Source organism: Danio aesculapii, chromosome 25 (assembly GCF_903798145.1).
Source record: "Danio aesculapii chromosome 25, fDanAes4.1, whole genome shotgun sequence".
Classification (NCBI taxonomy): Eukaryota; Metazoa; Chordata; class Actinopteri; order Cypriniformes; family Danionidae; genus Danio; species Danio aesculapii.
Window position 1 is genome coordinate 19,781,216 of NC_079459.1, and position 24,209 is coordinate 19,805,424.

The window sequence follows — 24,209 nt, forward strand, 5'->3', positions numbered from 1 at the left end:
GGGCCTTCCTCTCTCCCTGGACCAGCTGTCTGAGCCCCAGAGGCCCCCTTGCCCTCCACCTAAGGGGTATAAATAATATATTGTTATTGTTATTGTTATTATTGAAATTTTGTGCATCAAGCTTATATTTAACTGTTTAATTGACACACAATCACATTATTCATTACATGCAATGTAGGGGTAGCAATACTCTGAAATATTCAAAAATGTTTCCGTAATAAAAAGGATTAAACGCGGTAATACCATCGTAATAAACATGTTAACATTTAAAAGTTTATATAAAAATCAGTCTCCCCGTCGGGGAATCGAACCCCGGTCTCCCGCGTGACAGGCGGGGATACTTACCACTATACTAACGAGGAGTAAGAATGAGTTATTTTTGGCCCTCTGAATACTGCACATTCATGGTAGATTTTGAAGTAGTATGGATAGATTAATTTTTTATTCGTATATATCAAAGAATTTTCTGTAAAAATAGATACTCAAAAAAGATAAATACATATATATTAAAACATCACGCACGTTCTCTTTGCCACGGCCGTGTTTTTTTTTCTTTAGCGACAGTAATACAACAGCGCCCTCTCTTGGAGGTTCCATATGCTCATTGCTTTGAATTTCATTTAATTTATTTGTCAAACTGACCTACAGAAATTGCTTTATATTAATGTCCCATTATGGTCGACTACAGTACATCGTTAATAACTATTGATTTCTGTTATTTATATATTTGTCAGCTTGTTGTCTTTTATTCACGATTTGTTATGTGTTTATATTTTGTTCATATTGGTCGGATACCCCATAAACCTGATTTTTGAAAGAGATAAGCTTTCTGTGAATGTTTCAACACTAAAGGGAATTTTAAAAACATTTTTCACAGTGTGCTTTAATCTTTAAACAAAAACTTAATATAGAATTTAATCTAAATGAAAAGATCATCTCAACTGAATACAGTTGAATGTAGCCTGCATTTCACGTTCACAGGATGTGTGTAAAACACTGAAGTAAAAATAGTGAGTTCAGTTTCACCATGTTTGAGTGGAAAGTAAATCTCAGTCAAGCGAATTAACTATAGTATTTTCAGGAAAAATAAAGTTATTTTGACCCATGTACAAAGAATTATTTAGGATTATTATTGTTATTATTTACTATTATTATAATTATCGTTCTTATATTGTTATTTGTTGAAAGAGTAGCTAGCAGGGTGATATTCAAATAGAAAAAGAAATGTTTGGTAGAAAAATAAATGTTTTTTGCTTAACCTATTTTTTTTAGTTTTAATAATTGTTTAAACCACCAACCATTTGTACACTATAGGCACACACACAAATAAAATCACGTCTTCCCGTTCTAAGAGGCTAACATAAATAAATCAATCAAACACATTAAATAAATACAATGATTAGAATATAAACGGAATAGGGTATATGCTGGAGTATGCTAAAGGACTTTTAATTTGTCAGTAACCTGGCTTAAGCGCTTCCGGTAAACTGTATTCCAGTACAAAATTGGCGCGTTTAAGGTCCGTTTTCTTTAAAAATCAGCGATCTCCACGGGCTGAGTGATATCCGATATAAAGTTGGTCTCATATTGTACAAGAAGCACTGCATTAAATATTTTTTCCCCTGCTATTGTCTTCAAAATATGAACATTTATTTTACCCCAGTATATGCAATTGAGCTTCTGGGCTAGCCTGCCAATTCTGACGGGCCCGTGGTATTAAACGGCTTTTTGTCTCGTTTTACGCTTCAACAACTAAATGAATGCCAAAGTCTATTTAAATTATTATATTTGAATTACATTACAACATTGATGCTGTAAAATGAACCGTATAAAATGGAAAAAAAGTCACATTAACCGTTCACCGGAAGTTTATCAGTATGGGAAGAAACACTAGCTCCACTCCCTATTTAAGCCAATATGCAACAACAGACCAAAAGGCAAAGCTAAATGTGTTATAATATAACGTAAATGTAAAGAAGGGACCGTCGTGTAATAAATAATGAAGCTATAATCAGTGAATATGAGGTGGTTTCACTTTTAATATGCAGTATAAATTCATCCCGTTTGGTGTTTTTAATTCTTTTAAACACATTCAGGTGCTGCTTGTCAATTTGACAAGGCTTTTATGTTCGTTCTTGCTGTCAATTGCGGAAGAAATTATTGATAAATGGTTTATGATAAACAGCTGGGACTTTAACTGCAAGTGCTGACAGAGCGTGTGCACACGAAGGGGAGTCAGATTTGTCCTGGGAATCAGATTTCAAAACAAAAACGGTGCAGAGAAACGCACCCCTGCCGCCAAATTCACCCCCTCATAGACTTTCATAGCATTCTTTCAAACTAGTAAATAAAAACCTTTATCTAAAAATTGCATTTTTAATAAGAATTTTTCCCAAATTGACATGTTTCATGAGGATTAAAAACAGCATAATACAAAAAGTATTGATCATGGTCCACTTTATTTGACTTTTTTTCATTTTACAGAGAAATGGCTTACATTTACATAAGGCCATATGTAAAACATGATGTAATGAACAACAATTAGACTCCTACTGCATAGCAATGCCGAGGATAAACCAAATATCCTAAATGCAATTTATGTGAAAGATAAAATCGTAATACAAAAAAAAAAAAAAAAAAAAACTCATTTACAGTACGTCATGAGAAGATCTTTTTATAGATTAAAAGCTCCTAATAATAAACATCCAGGAATTGGTGCACGGTTCTGTACAAATAGTTTAGGCTGACGCTTAATTCGTAACAGAGTCCACAAGTGTGTATCGACTCAAAGCGCCTGAACATAAAGCACTTCACGTAGCAGAAAAATAAAGCACACTGAAGTCCCTCATGTCTGTAGTAGTTGGAATACATTAAAATTTGAACAAAGCGTCTGCTATAGGTTGAGACGAGATCTCCAGTCTGTTGTGTAGCATCATTTCGGATTCTCTTGTAACCGTTTACATCAGCTTCCTGTCCGGATGCTCAGATCGGCCCGTCCTCTGATGCCTCACTTCCAGGTGTTTGCTCTGGACTCGGTCAAAATGCTGGAGGAGTTCGCTGTAGTCAATGTGCGGCTGGGCTAGATGTTTGTCTTTAAGGTCCACCTTTTGGTCTTCCCTGAAAAAAATGAAAGCAGTTTTTTAGTCATTTTGAAGATGGCAAATTGTTTGCCGTTTGTTCTGTAGGGCTGTCATGATTATGAAATTTACTTGATGAATTATTGTGTGAGCATTAAGGCTCGATCCCAATTCTGTTTTTGTACTCCTACCCATTCCTCTTGGCCCTTGAAACAGAGTGTGAAGGGGAAAGAGCTTCAAAATTTACCCCAAATTTTTACAGTGTCTGCTATAATGTTAATGCTGTTTTCATGTGTTCACACCGATAAACATGAGCACTGTGTAAATTCACAGTATGGTTAAGATCTTATTGACGCATTATATCGTTATGATAACATAATATATGCCTTCAGTGATTTCCTGAAGATAAATACCAAAAAATAATGCAACTGGAATAACTACAGCAGTCGCCGTCATTGATCTCATATGAAGTAAGAGATCACGATGACATATGATGACGTGTGGGGGTGTTGTGGTGCTGTCCCATTTCTTAGGGGTACATTTTGAAGCCCTACCTCTTCACACTATTGTTTCAGGGACCAAAGGGAAGGGGTATGGGTACAAAAAAAGAATTAGGATTGGGCTAAGGAGAATTGGGACACCCCTACCCCTTCATGTGAATAAACAAAATGAGGGGAAGAGCTAAGGGGTAGAATTAGGATTGGGCCTAAATGTGATTATGGAGACTGTCTGTTTTAGGGCTTTGGTGGTTAATTGAAGAGTTTAGATGCAAAAACCTCTAAATGCCATCTGAAATTTCCTCTAAAATTAGCTCCTGCGTGTTTGTTCAGTAACATCACTTTTATGTCAAAGAATAAGTGCTTTTCCCAGTCTTTAAAGTGAAATATCTCAACATAAACAAAGGAGGATGAGAATAATGTTCATTTTCGATGGAAATTTTAGACAGCACTTAGAGGTTTTTGCATCTGAACTCTTTAATTGTCTTTTTTCTGGGCTTTGTCATGCTTTTTTTTTCTTTTTTTTTTTTACAAATGTTTGTGATTTACGTTTGTTGGTCCAATGTAACTTGAAAAAGATTCAATTAAAGGCATAATTCAACCAAAAACAAATATTCTGGCATCATTTACTTACCCTTCACTTGTTTAACTTATTTAAGATTCTTTCTTTAGCTGAACATAAAATAAATGTTCAAGGATTTTGAAGAATGCTGGTTGAGGGTACAAATTAGGGTTGTCAAAAGTATTGAGTTCGGTACCAATCGGTACTGAAATCTTTAAAACACTCCATTATCTGTGTATCTGTGTTTGCACTTGGTGAACAACGGTGAACTAATGACCAGTATGGTCAATCAGTCTTTTCTGTTGAGCATGTAAACACGACAATCAAATGTTAGCAGAAAATTGACGTTTTTCAAAAGTACTGTACTGAAACTGGATACTTTTGACAACCTTAGAACAAATTGACTTCCATATAATTTTTTTCCTACCATGGAAGTCGATGGGTTGTCAGCAACCAGCATTCTTAAAAATACTTAAAAAAAAACTAGATTGAAGACCTATCTGTTTAGTAAAGCATACACTCAGTGCACCACTTAGGGGGCTTCCACACAGGTTTCTGCACCTTGTTTATATACACTATGAAAAGCAGCTACGCTAATTATTCTCTTTATTCTCCATTTCCACCTGGGGATACTCTTCCCGAGGCCCTCAGACTATGCAGAGTCACTGATTCGATCCAAGACCAACGACGAGATGATCCCAAGGTTTCCATATCCTGGACCAGGCCGTATCCTGAGCAGCTACTGTGGTGGTCATGGAGGAGTGGATAACATCAGACTGATTCCTGTGATGCTCCAGGGACAGACGAGTCTTCGCTGAGGCCAGCTTCCAGCCTCCGCCGCTGAGACAGCAGCTCTGCACAAGACGTTTGGCCAGCGGAGAAATTAAAATGGTCGTGCCCAACTGAGTCTGGTTTCTCTCAAGATTTTTTTTCTTCACTTTCGCCAATTAGTGAAGTTTTTTTTTTCCCTCTCCGCTGTCGCCATTGGCTTGCATGGTTCGGGATCTGTAGAGCTGCGCATCGTTGGATTTGCTCTTCAGTGTTTGGACTCTCAGTAGTGATTATTAAACCACACTGAACTGAGCTAAACTGAACTGAACTTAAACACTACAAACTTAACTACACTGTTCCAATTTACTATGACCTTTTATGTGAAGCTGCTTTGACACAATCTACATTGTAAAAGCGCTATACAAATAAAGGTGAATTGAATTGAATTTCATTATGAAGAAAGAAACTCATAAAGGTTTTAAACCAAATGAGGGAGAGTAAATGATGAGCTAATTTACATTTTTGGAAATACTGTCCCTGTGTAATGGGGTTCTGCAGAGTTTAGCTCCAACTTGCCTTAACACACCTACCTGGAAGCTTCTAGTTCACAGGTGTTCAATTCTGTTTCTGGAGAGCTACCTTCCTGCATAGCTCAGCTGCGACCTTGATCAAACGCACCTGTCTGTAAGTACCAAGTGCTTCTTCAGATTCTACTTAGTTGGTTTAGTTGTTTTTGATCAGGGTTGGAGCTGAAATCTGCAGGAAGTTAGATATCCAGGAACAGGATTGGGCACCCCTGTTCTAGTATAACTAGTAAAAGCTTGATTAGATGGTTCAGGTGTGACTAATTTGGGTTGAAGCTAAAATCCAGCCCTCCAGGGTATCCTTGTTTTAAAGTAAATCCTGTAAACATAATTGAATATTAATAATGTGAGACATTATGTGGAAGTGTGTGGTTACTGGGTCTGTATAAGTGGGATATCAATATTCTATGTGTTAAGTTAGAGATAAAGGACATCCAGGAGGCAGAATAAAGCAAGACAGGCTTATCAGAGGCCTGATGCAAAGCGGAACTGCACCATACACAGTTCTTCTACTCATGGTCTCATGTAACTTTGCCATGTTTTGGTTTCATTTGTCAGTTTATGGCTTCAACTTTGTAGTGGTGAAATGTACAGACGGCATCTTTAATAATGTGGACAGGCGTACTTACACCGTCCGCATGAGCTCAGGGTTTGGCACGCAGCTGAGGCGATGCGAGAGCAGCTGAAACGCCTGACTCTGAGGAAGCAACATCAGCAGGCCGTACAGAGCCTTGATGAGGTACGGGTTATGCTCAACATCCAGCAGCTGCAGGCGAAGGTCTGCCAAGAAAACCAATGTCAGTGTGGAGAGCTGGAAACTCGAATCATTGATGTGGTGGGGGAATGCGACTCACAGGTGAAGATGGGGCTCTCGATCAGCTGGACCAGTTTATCCACCTCCATGAGGAAGTCCACAGTCACCTCTAGATCTCCACTGGTCAGATCAAGTCAAGGTTTTTAGTTTTTCTCAGAACAAAGGATTTGAAATTATACATAAAGTCTTATATACAGATAGATAGATAGATAGATAGATAGATAGATAGATAGATAGATAGATAGATAGATAGATAGATAGATAGATAGATGTAAACATGTAAACAAAAACATTTCAGATTTTCTATATCAATCAATGATTACTTAAACTTTTTTTTTCAGAGATACCCTCACAATACAATGTCCAACAAATTTTTACTACAAATATTTAAAATAAATTAAATCTAAAATATATTTAAAATGTGCTATAATGCATTATGCTGTGTTCACACCACACATAGCACATAAATGGCACAATAAATCACTCTATTCAGGCGTAAATTGATGCATGAACAGTTTACTTCGCTTTATTCGTGCGTCAAATTCATTTCACAATAGATGTGGATTCGCGTCATGTGCAGGGCTTCTTTCTGCACGGTGATTTTAGCTTCGTTGCTAAATGGTTAACATGGACTTTATTAAGAGAATAGCTGTGCTTTATGTGCTTTAGGAAGGCTGAAAAACAATGTATATTTGTTTGGCGCCGTGTCTGAGTCCACAAGACACTTTCAGACATGCACACAGCTCGAAGAGTTCATCAACTCCTCCAGAAACTGTACCCGGATGATGAAGACTATCAGCAGTGCTTCCGACTGAGCCAAGCCCAGTTTGATGAGCTGTTGTCAGTGTCTGCATGAGCATTTCCTCTCGGGACACCAACAACAGGCAACAGAATGTCTGCTGAAGTTCAGATCTTCCAACTCGAGCGATTCGAGCATCAAACGCGCGAAACACTCAACTCGTGCAGCCTCATTTGTGCTGCCTCACTCGCGAGAATCGCACTGCAGGATGTCTATTCGCATCTTTCCAATGACTTAACATGTAAATCAGTCGCGCTAGACATTTCATCTGCTTCTGGTGTGAACGCAGCATTAGAACTGAACAAGACCAGAAGTCTCAACAAATTGAAGATATAATGGCCTTGCCCAGGGTGATTATACACTTATAAGTTACGTTTCCACTATTGTGCCGAACGGTTCTAAGAGCAGTTAGGGTTCCAGGTGTACTGCACTGCACAATTACAAACCATTCTCAGCCTGGAATGTAGGTTAGACAGCTGTGCTGGTAGAGGATGTGTGCATGTGACATCACCACTGTTTCCGGTTTGCCTGGCTAAGTGAAAGCCCACTATTTATTTATTTAATGTTATTCAATAAAGTAAATATCAGAAAAACGAAGTCCCAATAGCAGAATCATCATACAGATCTCTCTCATCGTCCAGTTTTCATTACGCTTGCATTACAAAGGCAAAGACTGGCGCATTTGTAGTACATTCTAGAGAGCTTCGTCATCAGCACCACTGTGGAAAATGAAACCATATGTATGCTGATTGGCCCAGATCGCTAGGAGTGAAATGGTCAAGCAAAGAGGACTGTTCATCCTGAAAGTGAAATTTGGCTATATACACTTTTAAAACATTTTAATTGGATTGACGTCGAGGATACAATTTCTGGATGAGGTCGTAGGCATGCCGGTAGTTCTGGGTGAGGAAGCAGAGGGACACTGTGGCCACTGGATTGTGACACCAAGAGCGATAGAGACAACAGAAGAGAGCACAGCTCTCCTGAAGAGTGAAAAGTAGAAACGAAAAACAATGATCAGCAAGAACTCAAATGCATTTCAATTACTGATTCACAAGAAGAAACAATCTGAATGGATCCCATTCATTCTCAGTCTGTTGTATGTTAGCGTTCACACTTATCTAACCAAGCCTATCAAGTTGCCAGTCCTCAAAGCGCGTGTTACCTGCGTGCGCAAGTCCTTGAGCTGATTTCGCAGCTGGAAGAGTTCGGCTGAAGTAAGCAGAATAGTGTTCAGTGTCTGCACCATTGTGGAGGCAAACTTCAGATCCTCCTCCTTCAGTAAAATATCTGCCATAGAGTGAAATATATTCTCCGCGTGCAGGAGAAGACAGAGCTGCCTGTTGGGAAGCAGATCAAACTTGCTCAAAAAATGATTCACTTCTAAGTTATTTTAGCTGCATAAAAACAGTCAGCTGTATTGGCTTGATATTGTAAACTGATGTTTATCATATTATTATAATTTATTGACATAATCATAAACTCTGGTTTGTAGCACAAGTAGTTTTACAGTTGATGACACTCGTTATTTACCTACAGTATCACGCATTGGCAAAACATGTTGGAATGCAGTTCATACTTGGGACCTTTTCTGGTTTACGCTTATCTTGGATAAATATCACTCTAAACCACCAGTAGATCATTTATTTAAATGACTCAATCACTCAAAACAGCAGATTTATTTTGAAACAATGCGAGTGACCATCTTTAAGAATGAATCATTGAACTATTGACTCATATGATTCAATGGAAAACATATGAATTATATACAGAAACACAGAGATGAAGAGATGTCTGGTTTGTTTGGAATTATTTCAGCTGCAAAATAGTAAACAACATATTGCATCTAAAACAGAACTTACTGTTTTTATACAACAGTTCAACAAATAAAGTTTAGTATTACACATGTCTGCAAAACAACACAACACTCTTGCTTTCTGTCAGATTACTTCACATCTATTTTTAAATTGTTTAATTATAGGATGGTTTTTACCTGATGATGAAGGCCCCTCTCATTTCTAGAAGTTTTCTCTCCAAACTGAAGCGCTTGAGCAAGTTAATCATGAACTTGTAGAAGTATGAATTCATGCTGGGAGTCGAGGGCGATAAATCTGTCATCTTAGAACCTGCCGAAAAAAATTTACAGTGTTTAATTTCATTTTGTACAAGTAATTGTCATAACTAGTGATAAAGTAGATTTTTTTTTTATGTTAGTGTGTAAACTGTTTATTTAAACCCCCTCCTTTATTCTTGCAGTTTTATTCATTTATTAATTTGATTTTTTCTTTTATTTTTGTTGGTTTCTTTTTTTTTGTGTGTGTTTTTTGATTCAACTTTACATTAAGGTTACATTAGTTAATTTTAATGCATTTACTAACATGAACTAGTAATGAACAATACTGTACTTGTACATGATTTTTTAATCACTTATTAATGACTTACTAATGCATTATTCACATCCAAATTCATGCTTGTTAACATTAGTTCATGGACTTAAAGGTTTAAGAAACCCTCGAGTACTTTTTTTGAAATTTTAACAGATTTGTGTGTGTTGAGCAGTGTAGTCCTAAAAAATAAGGTGGTGTACTATTACCCAACCAACCCGCCCATGCTGTATTATAATTTTACCTGAACGTTTCAGTGAGACATCATTCAGTTGACTTCAAAAAACAAATTAAGATGAGAGTTAAAAACATTTGGTATACAGTTAAAGGGGATGCGAATACACGTAAATTAGGGAAGCCTAATCAACAAAACAAGTGAGTATACTGAGGGTATATGCAGTTATTGATCCTCAGAAGTCGTAATACCCAAACAGCTAGTGGAAAAAAGTAGGCATACTGAGTATACGTGCGTATAGCCCCAACTACACCACTGGTGTTGAGCATCAGTTAGGACAATGTTAGCACCTGTCAGCTTTAATTGTGGGGAATACTGGATAATTTGGAGCTTTTGTTAGCTAATTTCATCTTCCGGGTGTTTATGGGGCAGGATCAAAATCGGTGACATGGCGCGCATCAGCTAGTGGAGTGATGACGCGTCGGTTTCTCATTATTATTCATAGTGGTTCTTATCATATGAGAAGAGCCTGCTACTTAATTATTCATGAGAGCATGTGCTTTCCAAAGGCAAAGCAGGCATGCCAAGCTGTGAGACCCAATGACTGAAAGAGATCGCGTAAGCGCACGGCACTCAGTATTTAGCTGTTCATGAAGGGTCTTAATGGTATGTGTTTGTTTCAGAGATGTACAGGGTTTGTTGCATGTTTTTCCCCGCGATGCTGTCAGTGCTGATATAGCAAGGCTGTTGGTTTTCAGCAAGCATTTTGTCGAGAGAGCTGTACGAGAATTGGAGAATGGCGGACTTTGTCTTTTACCAGTTGAGTTTGTTACCATTCAGTTTGTCAACATTCTATGTTTAAAATCCTCCGAATTATCAGCAGGGCTAATGGTTGGAATAGACAGGGCAAGAGACCTGCTGCACTGCTATCCACTGTGTCTGCATTCAGACCTGGGGATTGAGGCGGAGAGAAGTCCTCTTCATTTATTATACTCTTCTATAAACACGATAATAACAAATTGTAGTTATGTTTATATGAAATTACGAATAACATATGTAGCAGGGTGTTAAATTATTAGCATTTTAACTTTGTAAACTATAAAATCATGGGTCTCTTCATGGTTGTTTCTCATTTTGTGAGCCGACTGACAACAGTTGTCCGCTCCCCTCTTTTTCCCCTACTCTGCCGGCCACGCCCACTCCTCCCTCTGCTCACAGCGCTCCACGCCCATCAGGTAGCATTTTTTGAAAAAATTCTGAGGTAGACTTGAACTGAAAGAGGGGGGTTTCATGGCCCTTTAACATACCCTAACAATGAACAACTTTAATTTCATTAACTAACATAAGGAATGCTGCAATAAATATATTGTTCATTGTTTGTTCATGTTAATACCTATTTTTATGCTTTAAAATTGAAAACTACAATAAAAAAAAAAGTGTTTGACTTTACATTCACAAATGTGCTTTTCTGATATTTAACAGATAAGAAAGAAAGCCAGGAATTGATTACCCACCGACCACCACTGGCTGCCCATCTCTGACCCCACCTGGAATATGCAGCTCGGTTTTACTATCCGATATATCGCACGACCCAGAAGTGTCCGTCTGACCAGCAGGTGATGATGCGATCTCTGCTAAAACCTCCAAGTCTTTTAAAATCACCTGCAGACATAGAATTTCTTTAATACGCTAGAAAAAGTTTGATTAGTTCAACTGTAAATGATGACTTACTTCATCCGACTCATCTGATAGTGTCTTCAATAGCATGGGAAACAAACTATCTGTGTGCTTGAACATCTGCCATGAGAAGAGAGTAGAATGAACCACTCATGTTTTAGCTTAAGCTGAAAGTGTGCACTTAAAATGCTATTTAATGAAACCTTGCGAGGAGTCTTGATGTATAAATGGTAGAGCCACTTCAACACAGCGATGCGAGTCATCATTCCGGTGGACGAATCATGTAAATGTCTGTCCAGCACTTGCACAATGCCATCCAGATCCAGAGTAACTGCAGACCTGTCAGAACTAAACATATGCAGGAGAAATCTTACAATGGTTTCTGATCTTTTAACTAACATACAATAAGAAAATTCGTCATTTATTTTGAATAGTGAACTACACTATTCAGTAATGTATACTGAAGCATATACAGGGGGGGGGGGGTTTGTCAGTGGCTTTAAAATATTACCTTGCTGGAGTGAAGAAAGAGATGTTACTGAAGCCTACCGACTCCTGAGACTCATTTAGGGAATCTAAAATCAAAAACAGAGGTATGAATTAAAAGCAGACCATGTTTTAATAGGTTTAACAGTGTGTTACATTTTATTCATTAATATATCAGTTCTTAAATAATAATTGCAATGACAGATTCTTTTAAAATATTTTTGATAGTATCTCCTGTTTAAATGTTCTATGATGGCTAGACTTTCAAGTGTTTTTCGAAATAAGAAGCATACTAAGACTGCATTTATATGTTCAAAAAAATGTAAAGATTTTAATATTTTGAAATATAAATTTTAAATAGGTGAACACTTTTGTAATATATTTTATGCAATGGCATTATTACTTCTGTCTTTATAGTCAATAACCTACAGAAATCATTCTAAAGTGCCAGTTTGATGCTCATCTTTTGTATTATTGTCATTGTTTCTGTCAATTTACAGTCACATATCATTATTCTTTTACACAAATGTAAAAACAAACATGTAGAAATGACAAATATACATGTAAAAATGAACTAGAGAGCATTATGTAAAAACATGACGATTAAATGTGTACAAAATACAAAAAAATGGCTTATTCAATCTAAACTGGGTGCATAAAACTTGGAAGAGCGCCACAAGAGCGTTAGTGGCCGAAAGCATATTGCATCCGTAGGGTTTAGCACAACCATTGAGAATTAATGGAGAAGAGTTTAGGGAAGTTTAGCTAAACAGATCTCTTCATCATATTGCTATGACTTATAATAATAGTCTCTTCATACACTTTTTAAAAAATTCAATACAACTAGTTTAACTTTAATTTGATTAACATAATTAAATTTACTTACATAAAAAAATTAATTAACTTATTTATACCTTAATTTTTGTTCGCATTATTTATTACACCTTAATCTGAACCTTGCCGTTTCATTCATAAAGTGCAACTTTAACTAAAAGATTTTGTACTTTTTACTGCTTACATGTAAATGGATTATATATTTTGAATTCTAAATTAAAATGACATAAATTTTCAACAAAAACTAATATTAAATTAGCAGTTTCCAATATTTTATACTACTCAAATACTTTCTATTCATCTATCACTCGTTTAAGGATTTGATCCCTGCAGTTTCTGCAATATTCCAAATGGACAAATAAAATATAAATAAAGTATTTTAGTGGGAATATATTGTGCTTTTTACTGCTTACATGTAAAATAACTATATATTTATATATACACACACACAAATCCATTTTTACGATATTTTGTTCATACCACAAATATTCCTATATCTGACATTTAATGCTAAAACCAGTTGCTTTTCTTAATATTTAGTTCCTTTTGCATTTTAAGTGTTTGAGGAACAGTTCAAAAGTATAACATTTATTTAAAATACGCATCTGACAACTAAAACACTTTACTGTCACTTTTGTCACACATTAAATTAAACCTATACAAAACCTATAGAAAAATGGAGAATTCAAGCTATGGAGTAGTGCAACAACTCGGAAGAGCGTTAGTGGCCGAAATTATATTGCAATTCGTAATTAAATCCGTAGTGATTTAGCACTACCATTGAAAATGAATGGAGAAGAGTTTAGGACCGTTTAGCTACATTTTCATTTCTATTCAACCGATTTAACACTTATTTACATCTTAATTTTAGTTCACATTATTTATTACAGATTCATCTGCATCTTGGAGTTTCATTCATTAAGTGCAACTTTAACTGAAAAATCTTGTGCTTTTTACTGCTTACATTTAAATGGAATATATATTTTAATTATAAATTTATAATCATACAATTTTCAACAAAACACATTTTACAATACATGGTTTATACTACAAATATTCATATTTCAGACATTTGTTGCTGAAACCAGTTGTGGTACTTAAACTTTAGTTTCTTGTTAGTTATTTGAGGAACAGTTTTCTCCCAAAATTAAATCATCTTACTGTTACAATTATGCAATTGAATAAATCAATCCCTGTTATGTATCACAAAACTGACATAAAAACTGCAGTGTAAATAAGTTACATAATTAGATAATACAAAGAAGAACATGCAAAAAGTTATGGATGCATTGGCCGGGAATCGAACCCGGGCCTCCCGCGTGGCAGGCGAGAATTCTACCACTGAACCACCAATGCGTTCCTGACAAATCTCTGCTGGCCCCTGGCTTCCAAAGTAAGGCTATCGCCAAAGCCCAGTACCATATGTGGTCACTAGGCGGCATATTTTACTTTGTCCCAAAATCTCTCAGACATTTGCTTTTATAAAAAGGCAGGGGGCGACTTTTGCCACGTTATCCACTAGGCTGCACATTTCTGTCCCATGGCCAAAGGGATTTCCTCATGTTGATAGGCAGGGGGCGACCCTTCCTTTTCAGAAATGCATTGGTGGTTCAGTGGTAGAATTCTCGCCTGCCACGCGGGAGGCCCGGGTTCGATTCCCGGCCAATGCAATCTACTTTTTTGAATCCTTTAACAATTTGTTTTCTTCTATATATATGTATATGTATACACACTATCATTTTAATACATGATGAAGTATAATAATGAGAAAAACTTGCCATTCAGATCTCCCTCTTTTTTAGATGGAGCCTCGTCGCTTGGAGGGGAAGATTTGGTCTGTAATTCTTCGTCATCTTCATCATCCTCTAGAGTCACGAGCTTCATCAGGCTGTGATTACACGCACTGGCTGCTTCTTTAGTACCTGAAGGTGATTTATTGAGGAAATGGATCTAAACGCTGACAACAGAACCATATCAATAGCTCAAAGACATAACCATGGGAATAAAAAAAACATATATGTCCCAATATATATATATATATATATATATCTTTTTTTCAATTAATTAAATGAGCGAGCGGCGCTTCTGGTGTGCGACCTGCTTAAGGCAGCTCTGAAGGCCAAAGGGGGTCCAACCCGGTACTAGTAAGGTGTACCTTATAAAGGGGCCAGCGATTGTATACTAACATGAACAAACACACTTATTACTGTATTTATTCATCTTTGTTAACATTTGTTAATGAAAATGCAGTCATTCCTTGTAAACTTTGGATTTCAATAATGCTTTAGTAATAGTTGAAATTAACATTAACATCAATTAATAATGCTGTTCAATTATTGTTCATTATATAGTAACCAACGTTCACTAATGAAACCTTATTGTAAAGTGTGATCAAAATAGTTAAAAAAACAGCTGAAATTAAAAATTACATTTAGTAAGCAGGGCTTAACTGATAAACACGTCAAGTTCTTAAACAAACACACTCCTAAATGCATTATTGAGAGTATATGGCAGTGTAGGATACTCTTTTTGCGGTCATCGTAGGACAGACAAGGCAGCACTGCTGTCAATATGCCCGAGGAATAAGGCAGCACAACTCTCCCAGCAAGCTGAATAAACTCTCTCATCCATGTCATAGATGTCAGCTGGATCAGATCGTTAGCTGCAGAAAGACAAACACAAGACGATTACTGCATCCCAATTAGTCTACTGTATTATTAGTTCTAAATAGTATTCGAAAACAGGGTATATGCAGGAATCCTAAAGGTAATTTCAATACCTTTTTAAGACTTTTTAAAGACATCTTAGAATATTTGAAGACCTCATCACCACTTCAAGTTCTAATTAGTATCAAACCTTTAACTTAAACAGTTGTTAGTAAACAGTTGTTAATAGAGGTGTGAACCTACACTGGTCTCACGGCTCGGTTGCGATTATCATGCCATTGGCTCAGTTCAATTCGATATCTCGGTGCATCGACAATGCTTTCCATACACAATTTTATATTTTACTTCACAGCACAAGAATTCTTGTCTTAAAATGTATAAATATTTTTATATATTATTTGTAATACAATTTTGTCCTTTAAAACAAGCAGTCAGATATATGAACTGCACCTTTAAAAAATTAAGTACATGCACAGAACAACATGGGCATTTATAGCAAATAAACAAACGGAAATATTATCCCGCTCGCTTTCTGAGCATTGTCTAGCAAGTTCAGTCTTAGGCCTCTATGATTGGTCACACGCTCAACAGAAAGGGCTGTGATTGGCTCTAACGCTCTGGTGCTGTTCACCAATGAGTGACGCTGATAAACGGCAGCAGCGATCACAGCTGATCCATGGTACACGCAGAGGAGAAAACTCGCTCTGCAGACACGCGCTCATAAGAAACAAAGCTTGAAAGAATAAATTATGTGGTTGTTATCAGCGACAGGCTTCAGCCACTGTTTAAACTCGTCTTTCTCCAAGCAGAAGCACGCACTTACATTTTTCCATATTGCCGTCTGTTTCGCTCGATGGTTTCCCTACATGTGTACAGCGTCACATCACCTTCCTGCATTTGTTGCAAATCACGTGACATCTCCCGAATTGAGGATCTTGGCCGAACGTGCCTCGGCCTGAACCAATCGTGTGGATCGAGCATGCTTTGTTAATATTAGGAGGAAAATAAATATATTTATGGTTTTTTGGAGTCAAACACTGGACAACGCTTGAACGAAATTTAAGACCTCATACAAACGCAATTACGCCTTTTTAATACCTTCTAAGAGCCTTAATTTTCTCATAATTGATTTATCAACTTTTAATACTTTTTAGGACCCTGTGGACATCCTGGAAAATAGAATAAAGCTGCGCTCACACTAGAGTTTGAGCTTGCGAAATTCTGTACTACAGCGCTGCGAAAAGGGACGGGATTAAACATTTAAAAAAGCGAGCGATTGGTCCATATTTAAAATTCCTGTCCAGAGAGGTCATGTTTTGATCCTCATTTGGTCTCACGCAAATTTTGCGATTTCAGAATTCAGAGTTCACCAAGCTTGAACTTTGCAACTGCGAAACTTATTGCACAACCTTGCATTTCCGGTCTGCCACATTTGCGTGCGTATCAATTGAAGTCTTCGGTGAGAAAAGTCCAGCGTGACCGCAGCTTTAGTATGTCCCAAACCGTAGTATGTTGAAAAGAGTATATCAAATGTTCCCAAATGGTTTACTATTTCCAGTAAAAATTCGAAGTGTAGAACCGTAATACATTGTGTGTTGGACATTAATCCGATTAGAACTACAAACACAGGTAAAAAGTGTAAACAAACTACAAACATAGAGGACGCACGAGATCATCGGTCAAATAGAGAGGCTTCGGTAAAGATGATTGAACGACTATTAAATTAATATTTAACCAACTGGAAAATGATTAAATCACTATTTCCGTGTTATATTTCATCTGCAACAACAATACGAACTTATATAAGGAGATCTTTGGACATTAAATTATGAATGCATAGTTATTCAAAGACCTAAGGAGATTTCTCTGCATGAAAGACTCTTGGATGGTGGATTAACCTGCTGCTGAATCTCCAATAGAGTAGATAATTAAATATGAAGGAAATGTGGATGATGTGTCAAGATGATTGACAGGGGGTAACTAAGCAACATAACGATCTGTTAATGAAGTAGTAGTATGTTCCAAAGCTTGCATACTTTTCTGTTAAATACTCAAAGTATGTACTATTTCTTCACATAGTATAAGTATGCGAATTGGGATGCAGCATTACACTCATTCATCTAAAACAGGATTTATACAGATTTAAAGATGTGACTCACTGGACTTTGATTCATCAGACACTTGACAGTGGATGACCAAGATGTTGGCCATTTCGGCGAATTTGACACTAGAAGGATTCTTCTTAATCTCTTTCAGGAATTCCCCCAAAACTAGCTCACACCTATTGAATAACAACGTTAAAAAATGAGAATATGAAACGGAGAAAAGAGGAAGAGGGACTAATGGGGTCAGGTAAAGCGGAAGATGAGGAGACGCACATCCGCCTGATCTCTTTACTGCTGTCTCCAAGAATCTGGAAGAGTCCATCTAGTATTTCCGGCAGGTAATCCAGGAGGTTGATATCAGGAACAGACTCCAACACATGAATCTGCAGCAGAGTCAAAGCATCACAGGAATTCACAATGATGTAATGGGAACGATTATCATTGTTGTGACTGTCAAATAGCCAAAATTTGGTCCTCTTTGGAAGACAAAAGATGATATTTCAATGACACTTGAAGGATTTCTGTGCTTCCACTGATTCTCAGTTGACTGAAAAGCCCTTTAAAAAAGCAAAAATGTTTTAATTTAATTAAGCAATGTGACGAAACAATTCTGACTAAATTAACTAACTTATATTTACAGTACATACAGTAGACATCCAACACTGAGAGAAGAACAATGTAAACTGTGTCTATTGTTGAAATTCATCCTCAAAATGCAAGTCTGGGAACCACTATTAAATTTTTTTTACCCAAAACCATGGCTTGCTTTTCCCTGTATTTCACTGTATAAAAACCTGAAACTTTTGAAAACAAATCTGTCAAGTTTCAGTACAAAATCTTTTTGGAATAGATGCTTTGAACTGACATAACATTGAATAAATGATGATAATGTAAATTAAGTGAAATTAAACAATAACAATAAAAATATTAACATTTTGTATTTTCAGCTAAAACTAATTAATTCTGATATACTTAAAAATATTTTTTGCTGCTGCTTCAAACTACTTATTTAAAATGTGCTCAATTGTTTTATGTGTAATCTACTTAAATTTGTAAAAACAGTTAAACTAACTTAAATTGTGTTGGGACAACATGAAGATTTTGTGTGGAACCCAGCATTTTTACAGTGCTTTTATAGTGTAATTGAACTTAATCTGAAAGAAAATATTAATATAATAAAATAAATAAATTGCAGATGATGTGTTGACAACTAAATGAATCAAAACAAGCCAAAGTTATAAAAGTTCTTAAAAGATTAACAAAATAAACATCAATATAAATACAAAAATCTTTTTTATTTTAAACTCACTAAAATAAACTGTTTTTAAAAATAAACAAAAATAAACAATTCTAGTCTACAAATAACACTTAAATAACAGAAATTTGTATATGTTTACTTCTGTGCACTTTTTAAAACGTCACTATGAAATCAAAAGTGACATTTGTTGATTTCCTCATTCACACAGAACACATTTTGGCATTTCAAATGTGAGTCGCAGCATTCAGAAAGGTTTAAGGTGATTTTTAGCACAGCCTAGAGCACGAGGAGAACCAGACACAGCCACTAAGTGCCTGTTAACAGAAACTTGCGATGGTTTCCCTGCCTCAGAGTTCTTCTGATTGGTCCACTGCTTTGGAACTGACATTAATCACATTGAATATGTTGTTTTAACTTGACATGGTATAGAAAAAAATGTGGCTCTCATGAGCGAAGTCTATCAGGAGACGCGAAAAGTCAGCGTAATGGTCATGCACGTCCATAGAGTGCATGATTGCATTGAAAAACAATGGAAGAGTAATACATCCAAATGGTAAAATGCATTCTCTGTGAATGAGCCCTTATATATATTTATTGAAGTATTGTTGAGGTATTTATTATAAATGATGTATTACTATTACTAATGTAAGGTCAGGATAAACCTGATGACCCAAATGCCAATCATAGCCGTCCATTCAATTGCAACGTGCAAAATTAAATCCCAAAATCCCTATATTTTATTCTTTCTTAAGAAATCAAATCCCCCCACATTTTATTCTTGCTTAAGAAACCATTTACATCACACCGTTAAGTCAAGTGTCTCACAACTTCTAATGTCATGCTGACTTTGAATGTTGCAGACTGGTGAAAGTGCTTAACTCACCCAGGAGATAATGAATTGACGAGCATATTGGTTATTGGAGTAAATCCTCTCACGCAACAGGGGGACAAAAGCCACCAGGTCAAACTTGTTGCTCTCCGTTACGATGTCCTTAAAAACCCAAATCAAAGTCAAAATATGCCATTTTGTCATTTAATACGTTCTTGTTTCTAGTCAAACTCACCTTAAGCAGGCGATCCAGGAGCTCAGAGCCACTCTTTACATTGGGATCAGGATCTGCAGCAAGCTATAAGAACAGATTGGGTTATATTAAGTTATAATAGGGGGAATGTGGACCTCCATTGGAATAAATGAAAATTTACTTATCAATAACACACTAATTTGCCTGCTATTTTTAATTTTTTTTTTTTTTTGCTTTTTGTTTTTCTGCATCATTTAACTATAATTGTCTTAAAAAAAGAACAGAATTCTGTTTTTATGTGTTATTTTAGAATGTATGTAATAGTATTTAATATTGTATTAGCAGCCTTTATTTTTATAATTTCATTTTAAAAGTTTATTTAGGAAATTTGTTTTGTAAGTTTTGCTGGATTTAGTTTAGTTTTGTGTGCTGAATTGTTTCATTTTTATTTGTTTTTTGTAAATAGTTAGTTAACATTTAATTCAGTTTTGCCTAAATTTATTTATTTAGTTTTTGCATCAACGCAAACATTTCACCCAAGCAACATGTTAACAATTCTTTCATTTATTTTATTTAAAGTACATATTATATTTTAATTATAGTAATTTAGTTTGTTGCATTTTTAAAGCATAATATTTTAGAAATGTAAGTAAAACAGTAAAAATGCTTAATTTTCAAAACATCATTATCAGTTCATTAAACAGACATGTTAGTTAATTAATTTAGGAATTAATGAAATATTCTTAACCCTTTATCAGGAGAGGAACCATAGAAGGTGAATTCATTGACATTAATTTCAATATAAATCTTTTTAAGACATAAAAGCTCAAAAGACTTGTAATAAACGAAGTAACTTACATGAAAAGGTTACTTGCGGTAAAAATGAGGTAACAAAATAGAAAAATATGCTTACTTATTAAGTCATGATAAGAAACTGTTAATTTATTGACCTTATTCTTCATGTACAAGTGGGTGCAGCCACTGGAATCTTTTTGTCTCGAGATTTCAGGCCTCATTCATTTCCATTGATTTTTAAACGTTAAAAACAGCTCGTTATGCTGCTTTATGTTGCAAACTGATGTTTGTTTTATGATATTATTCTCCTTTTTATGTAAATTAATGAACACACTTGTTTGTAGAGCAAGTAGTTAAACCGTTTTCTGGCATTTATTATTCCTAATCATTTCTTCCATAGACAACTGAATCTGAAGTTCTAAAACAATCACAAAAAACGAACGCATTTACATATTGAAGTATTTATTTATTTTATTTTTTTGCTTGGTGTTCCATACAATGCAACAATGTGGTTCTTCTGCCAATAGCCTTAATGTTGTGATAATGATTCTGCTAGTCTGTCTCTATTTTATTTCAAATCACACCAGTATTGTTCCAGCTAAATATTTAGTAATTATCGAAACCATGTGTGATTCATTCCTAGTCATGAAGTGTCTTTATCTTACCTTGCTAAGCCCATCAAACAGCACATTGAAGTGGGGCAGCACTGCTCCTCGGGCGACTTTCACTATATTATACAGGGCCTCACAGGCGTAGTAGCGCAGACGGCTGTCAGAGTCATTGAAACAGGTAAGAACCGGATCAATGAGTTCCTTCAGGTACAATCCCGAATCCTGAGAAGCACAATAGGTCAAATTATAGATAAGCACAGATGAAGCTACCAGAATTTGCATTTCAAGAAGTACCAAAACATCATATTTAGCTCAACTTACTTTTCCCAAGGCGATGGAGCAGGCCGCCAGCCCAATGAGGCCTCCTTTTCTGCTGTGAGGGTGCTGGGACAGAGCAAACTCTGTGGCCAGTATCTGGATGACATGTCTTATCTGAGCAGAGTTATTTTGAGCTACGAATTCACGCACAAGCCTGGTGAAAGAATGGGAAGACGCAGATGAATGGAATATAATACTATTCTAATATTTCAGTCCACGCTGGCTGGACTTTTAGAGTACTTTTATGCAGCAGAAGCTGTTTGGACTATGGGCTATTGATTGTATGCATGACTGCTGAGATCATGTGACCTGTCAGATGACTAAACGTCTCAAAATAACTAAATAGACAGAGAAACTCTAGAATGGGTCAAAGATGAGACGCCACGTTTTGGTGTCTGCATCAAATTGAACTTAAAAGTGATCTACATGGCATATTAAAGGTCCTGTTAACTTAGTTTTAAGGAAGTCTATTAGAAAGTTTGCTCCAAAACTTTGACAAATTTTGCGTTTAGAACATATAAAACTGATATAAACATCCAAAGTTAGCAGTTTGTCAATTCTAAATCAACTAAATCCTAAATCAATCAATGATTTTTTTCGCATCACCTCATACTTCAGTTTCTCATCAAATCTTGACCAATCAAATGCTCTCTGGTATTTATCATGCTCCGCCCCCTTCAAGACGCTTCTCATTTGCTTTTTATTTGATGTGCTTGAGCTCAACAACTCTCACTGGCAGAGCTGTGATAAAACTAAACACTATTGGCAGTTTTTTAGAAAAAGGGGAGGAGCTACTCTATGTCCCGTCCTGTCTTCATGTTTCAGTTGAGATTGTCAAACATACGAGGGTGGATGAAAAAAATAACTGTAAAAAAAAATAATGGCCAGAACTTATTAGTAGGCCCACACGGAATCTGCACATGTTGAAATCCGCAGATTTCTAGCCCATCATTGAGTCTATTTGTTTACTTGTATAAATGATTGTAAATTTATATTTATTCAGGTTTGAAATTAATTTCAGTAACATTATTGACTAATATAAAAATGTTCATATGATTTATTAACGATACAGTTTGTATATTTTCAATATTTTCTGTCTTTTAGTAGATATATGTGAGACGTGCGTTGTTTACCAAATAAGTGGATCTAATTGGATTTGCATTATAAACATTTGCATTGTTAAAAAGGTATTGTTTTATGTTTAATATATTAAGTTTTAGTTAAGATACTCCCAAAAATCATTCCACATAAACTTGCAGATTTATTTACAAAATTCTGCACAGAAATAGCAAACAATGTCTGCAGATTCTGTCTGGCCCTACTAATTAGTTCCAACGGCTTACAAATATTTGAGCGTCTTTTACTTTGCGAGAACACATTAGTTCAACGCGCCCATGATTCGCTAAAATGAGTGTATGAATTAGTTCAGTTTGCCTATAGTTTAACTTAGTGAATGACTTAAATGATTGAATGTTTTTGATCATCGTGGCCATGATTTAACTAAAAAGAGTGAACACATTTGTTCAACTTATTCAATGAGTGAGCAAATAACAAAAATGAGGGAACAAATTATTTCAACATGGCCACGATTGTAATTTCCTTACTAGAGCGTGCATATTCGCAACAAACAAACACGTACGTAGTTCGATGAGGCTGTGACTGAATGTGGAATCTACATTGTAAAAAGAATATGATTTGGAGCACTGTGATACATAAACAGAGGATTTTAATGTTGTCAATTGTTTCTTGTTATAAAAAATACAGACAAAACTTTTTGTATATAAACTGTTGTTACACTAGATGACAATCTACTACGTGTCTCCTGTGTATGTTAAAACAAATAATTAAACAATAAAGAAATATAAAATCAAAATAGTAATTTTGAATTAAACAGGTGACTTTATAAAATACACTTATTGTTTTAATCAGTGAAACACAATCTCAGCAGACTCTGACTCTTAGAAGTCTAACATCAACTGGACACAAAATAACATGCTTTGAAATAAAAAATGTATATTCTGTGCTCTTAACTATGATCATTTGCCCTAATAATAAAAAAAAAACGATTTTCACTCACTTTTCAATCTCAAGAGCTGCAACCTTTCTCTTCTCGTACAGCTTGTCGTTGAGAGCCCTCACAATATTAGGCGTCAGTGGAGAAAAATCCTTTTCTGTATTCATTTTGACTAAATATTACAGAAAACACCCTTAAATGACGCATAGAACAGAAGTGCGTGCTGTTAAAACGAATATCTCAGTGAATGCAGAGGATGACAGCTCGGTTAACGTATAACTGAATGAATAAATGAAATCGAGATTTTCCTCATCACGCGCTTATTATAATATAAACAAGACGACGCCCTAAAACGTGTTTCCTCTCAAGCATCACTTATAAAATAACAGGACCTGCTGTCTGCGACGCTAACTTAGACTGAAACGGAGGATGAGAACAGTTAACGTTACCGACGAAGCAAAATAAAAGCCTGAACAACGATTTGAGCTTAACGAGCAGAGGAGATTGTCCGACAAAAACGCGACTACGCCGTACACAATATAAACCAGACAATTATTCCTTCTCGAGTGATGACAGTCGTAAATAACAGTGCTTTTCAGTGTAAGTGATAGACCATAGCCGCCATATATCCCGGCTCACATGACTTCCTACAAACATCAGGGCCTGGTGAATCGAGCGCCGATCAATGGATTTGTTTTGGTTACGTCATAAGAGTCACATGTTCTCTGGAAATGTTTGACGGGGTTTAACTTCTTGAAGA

At 35.9% G+C, this 24,209-nt stretch overlaps 1 protein-coding gene and 3 non-coding genes across 4 annotated transcripts; 1 reads left to right on the plus strand and 3 right to left on the minus strand.

The window, feature by feature from the left end:
- Positions 1-290: 290 nt before the first annotated feature.
- Positions 291-362, minus strand: trnad-guc (transfer RNA aspartic acid (anticodon GUC)). The gene has a single exon. It is a non-coding gene; the product is annotated as a tRNA-Asp (tRNA).
- A 2,078-nt stretch (positions 363-2,440) lies between these two features.
- On the minus strand, positions 2,441-24,092 carry vac14 (vac14 homolog (S. cerevisiae)). Its single transcript, XM_056452136.1, has 19 exons — positions 23,513-24,092; positions 21,439-21,589; positions 21,172-21,339; positions 19,754-19,816; positions 19,573-19,680; positions 17,705-17,814; positions 17,486-17,607; positions 15,185-15,322; positions 14,439-14,582; positions 11,852-11,915; positions 11,544-11,688; positions 11,395-11,460; positions 11,178-11,325; positions 9,098-9,230; positions 8,270-8,444; positions 7,969-8,087; positions 6,346-6,425; positions 6,121-6,271; positions 2,441-3,117 (listed from the first exon to the last, which is right to left on the minus strand). Exons 1-19 carry the CDS (start codon positions 23,614-23,616, stop codon positions 2,958-2,960), a joined length of 2,349 nt encoding a protein of 782 aa, XP_056308111.1. The 5' UTR covers positions 23,617-24,092; the 3' UTR covers positions 2,441-2,957.
- trnag-gcc (transfer RNA glycine (anticodon GCC)) lies at positions 13,946-14,016 on the minus strand. Its single transcript has one exon. It is a non-coding gene; the product is annotated as a tRNA-Gly (tRNA).
- On the plus strand, positions 14,260-14,330 carry trnag-gcc (transfer RNA glycine (anticodon GCC)). The gene has a single exon. It is a non-coding gene; the product is annotated as a tRNA-Gly (tRNA).
- Positions 24,093-24,209: the final 117 nt, after the last annotated feature.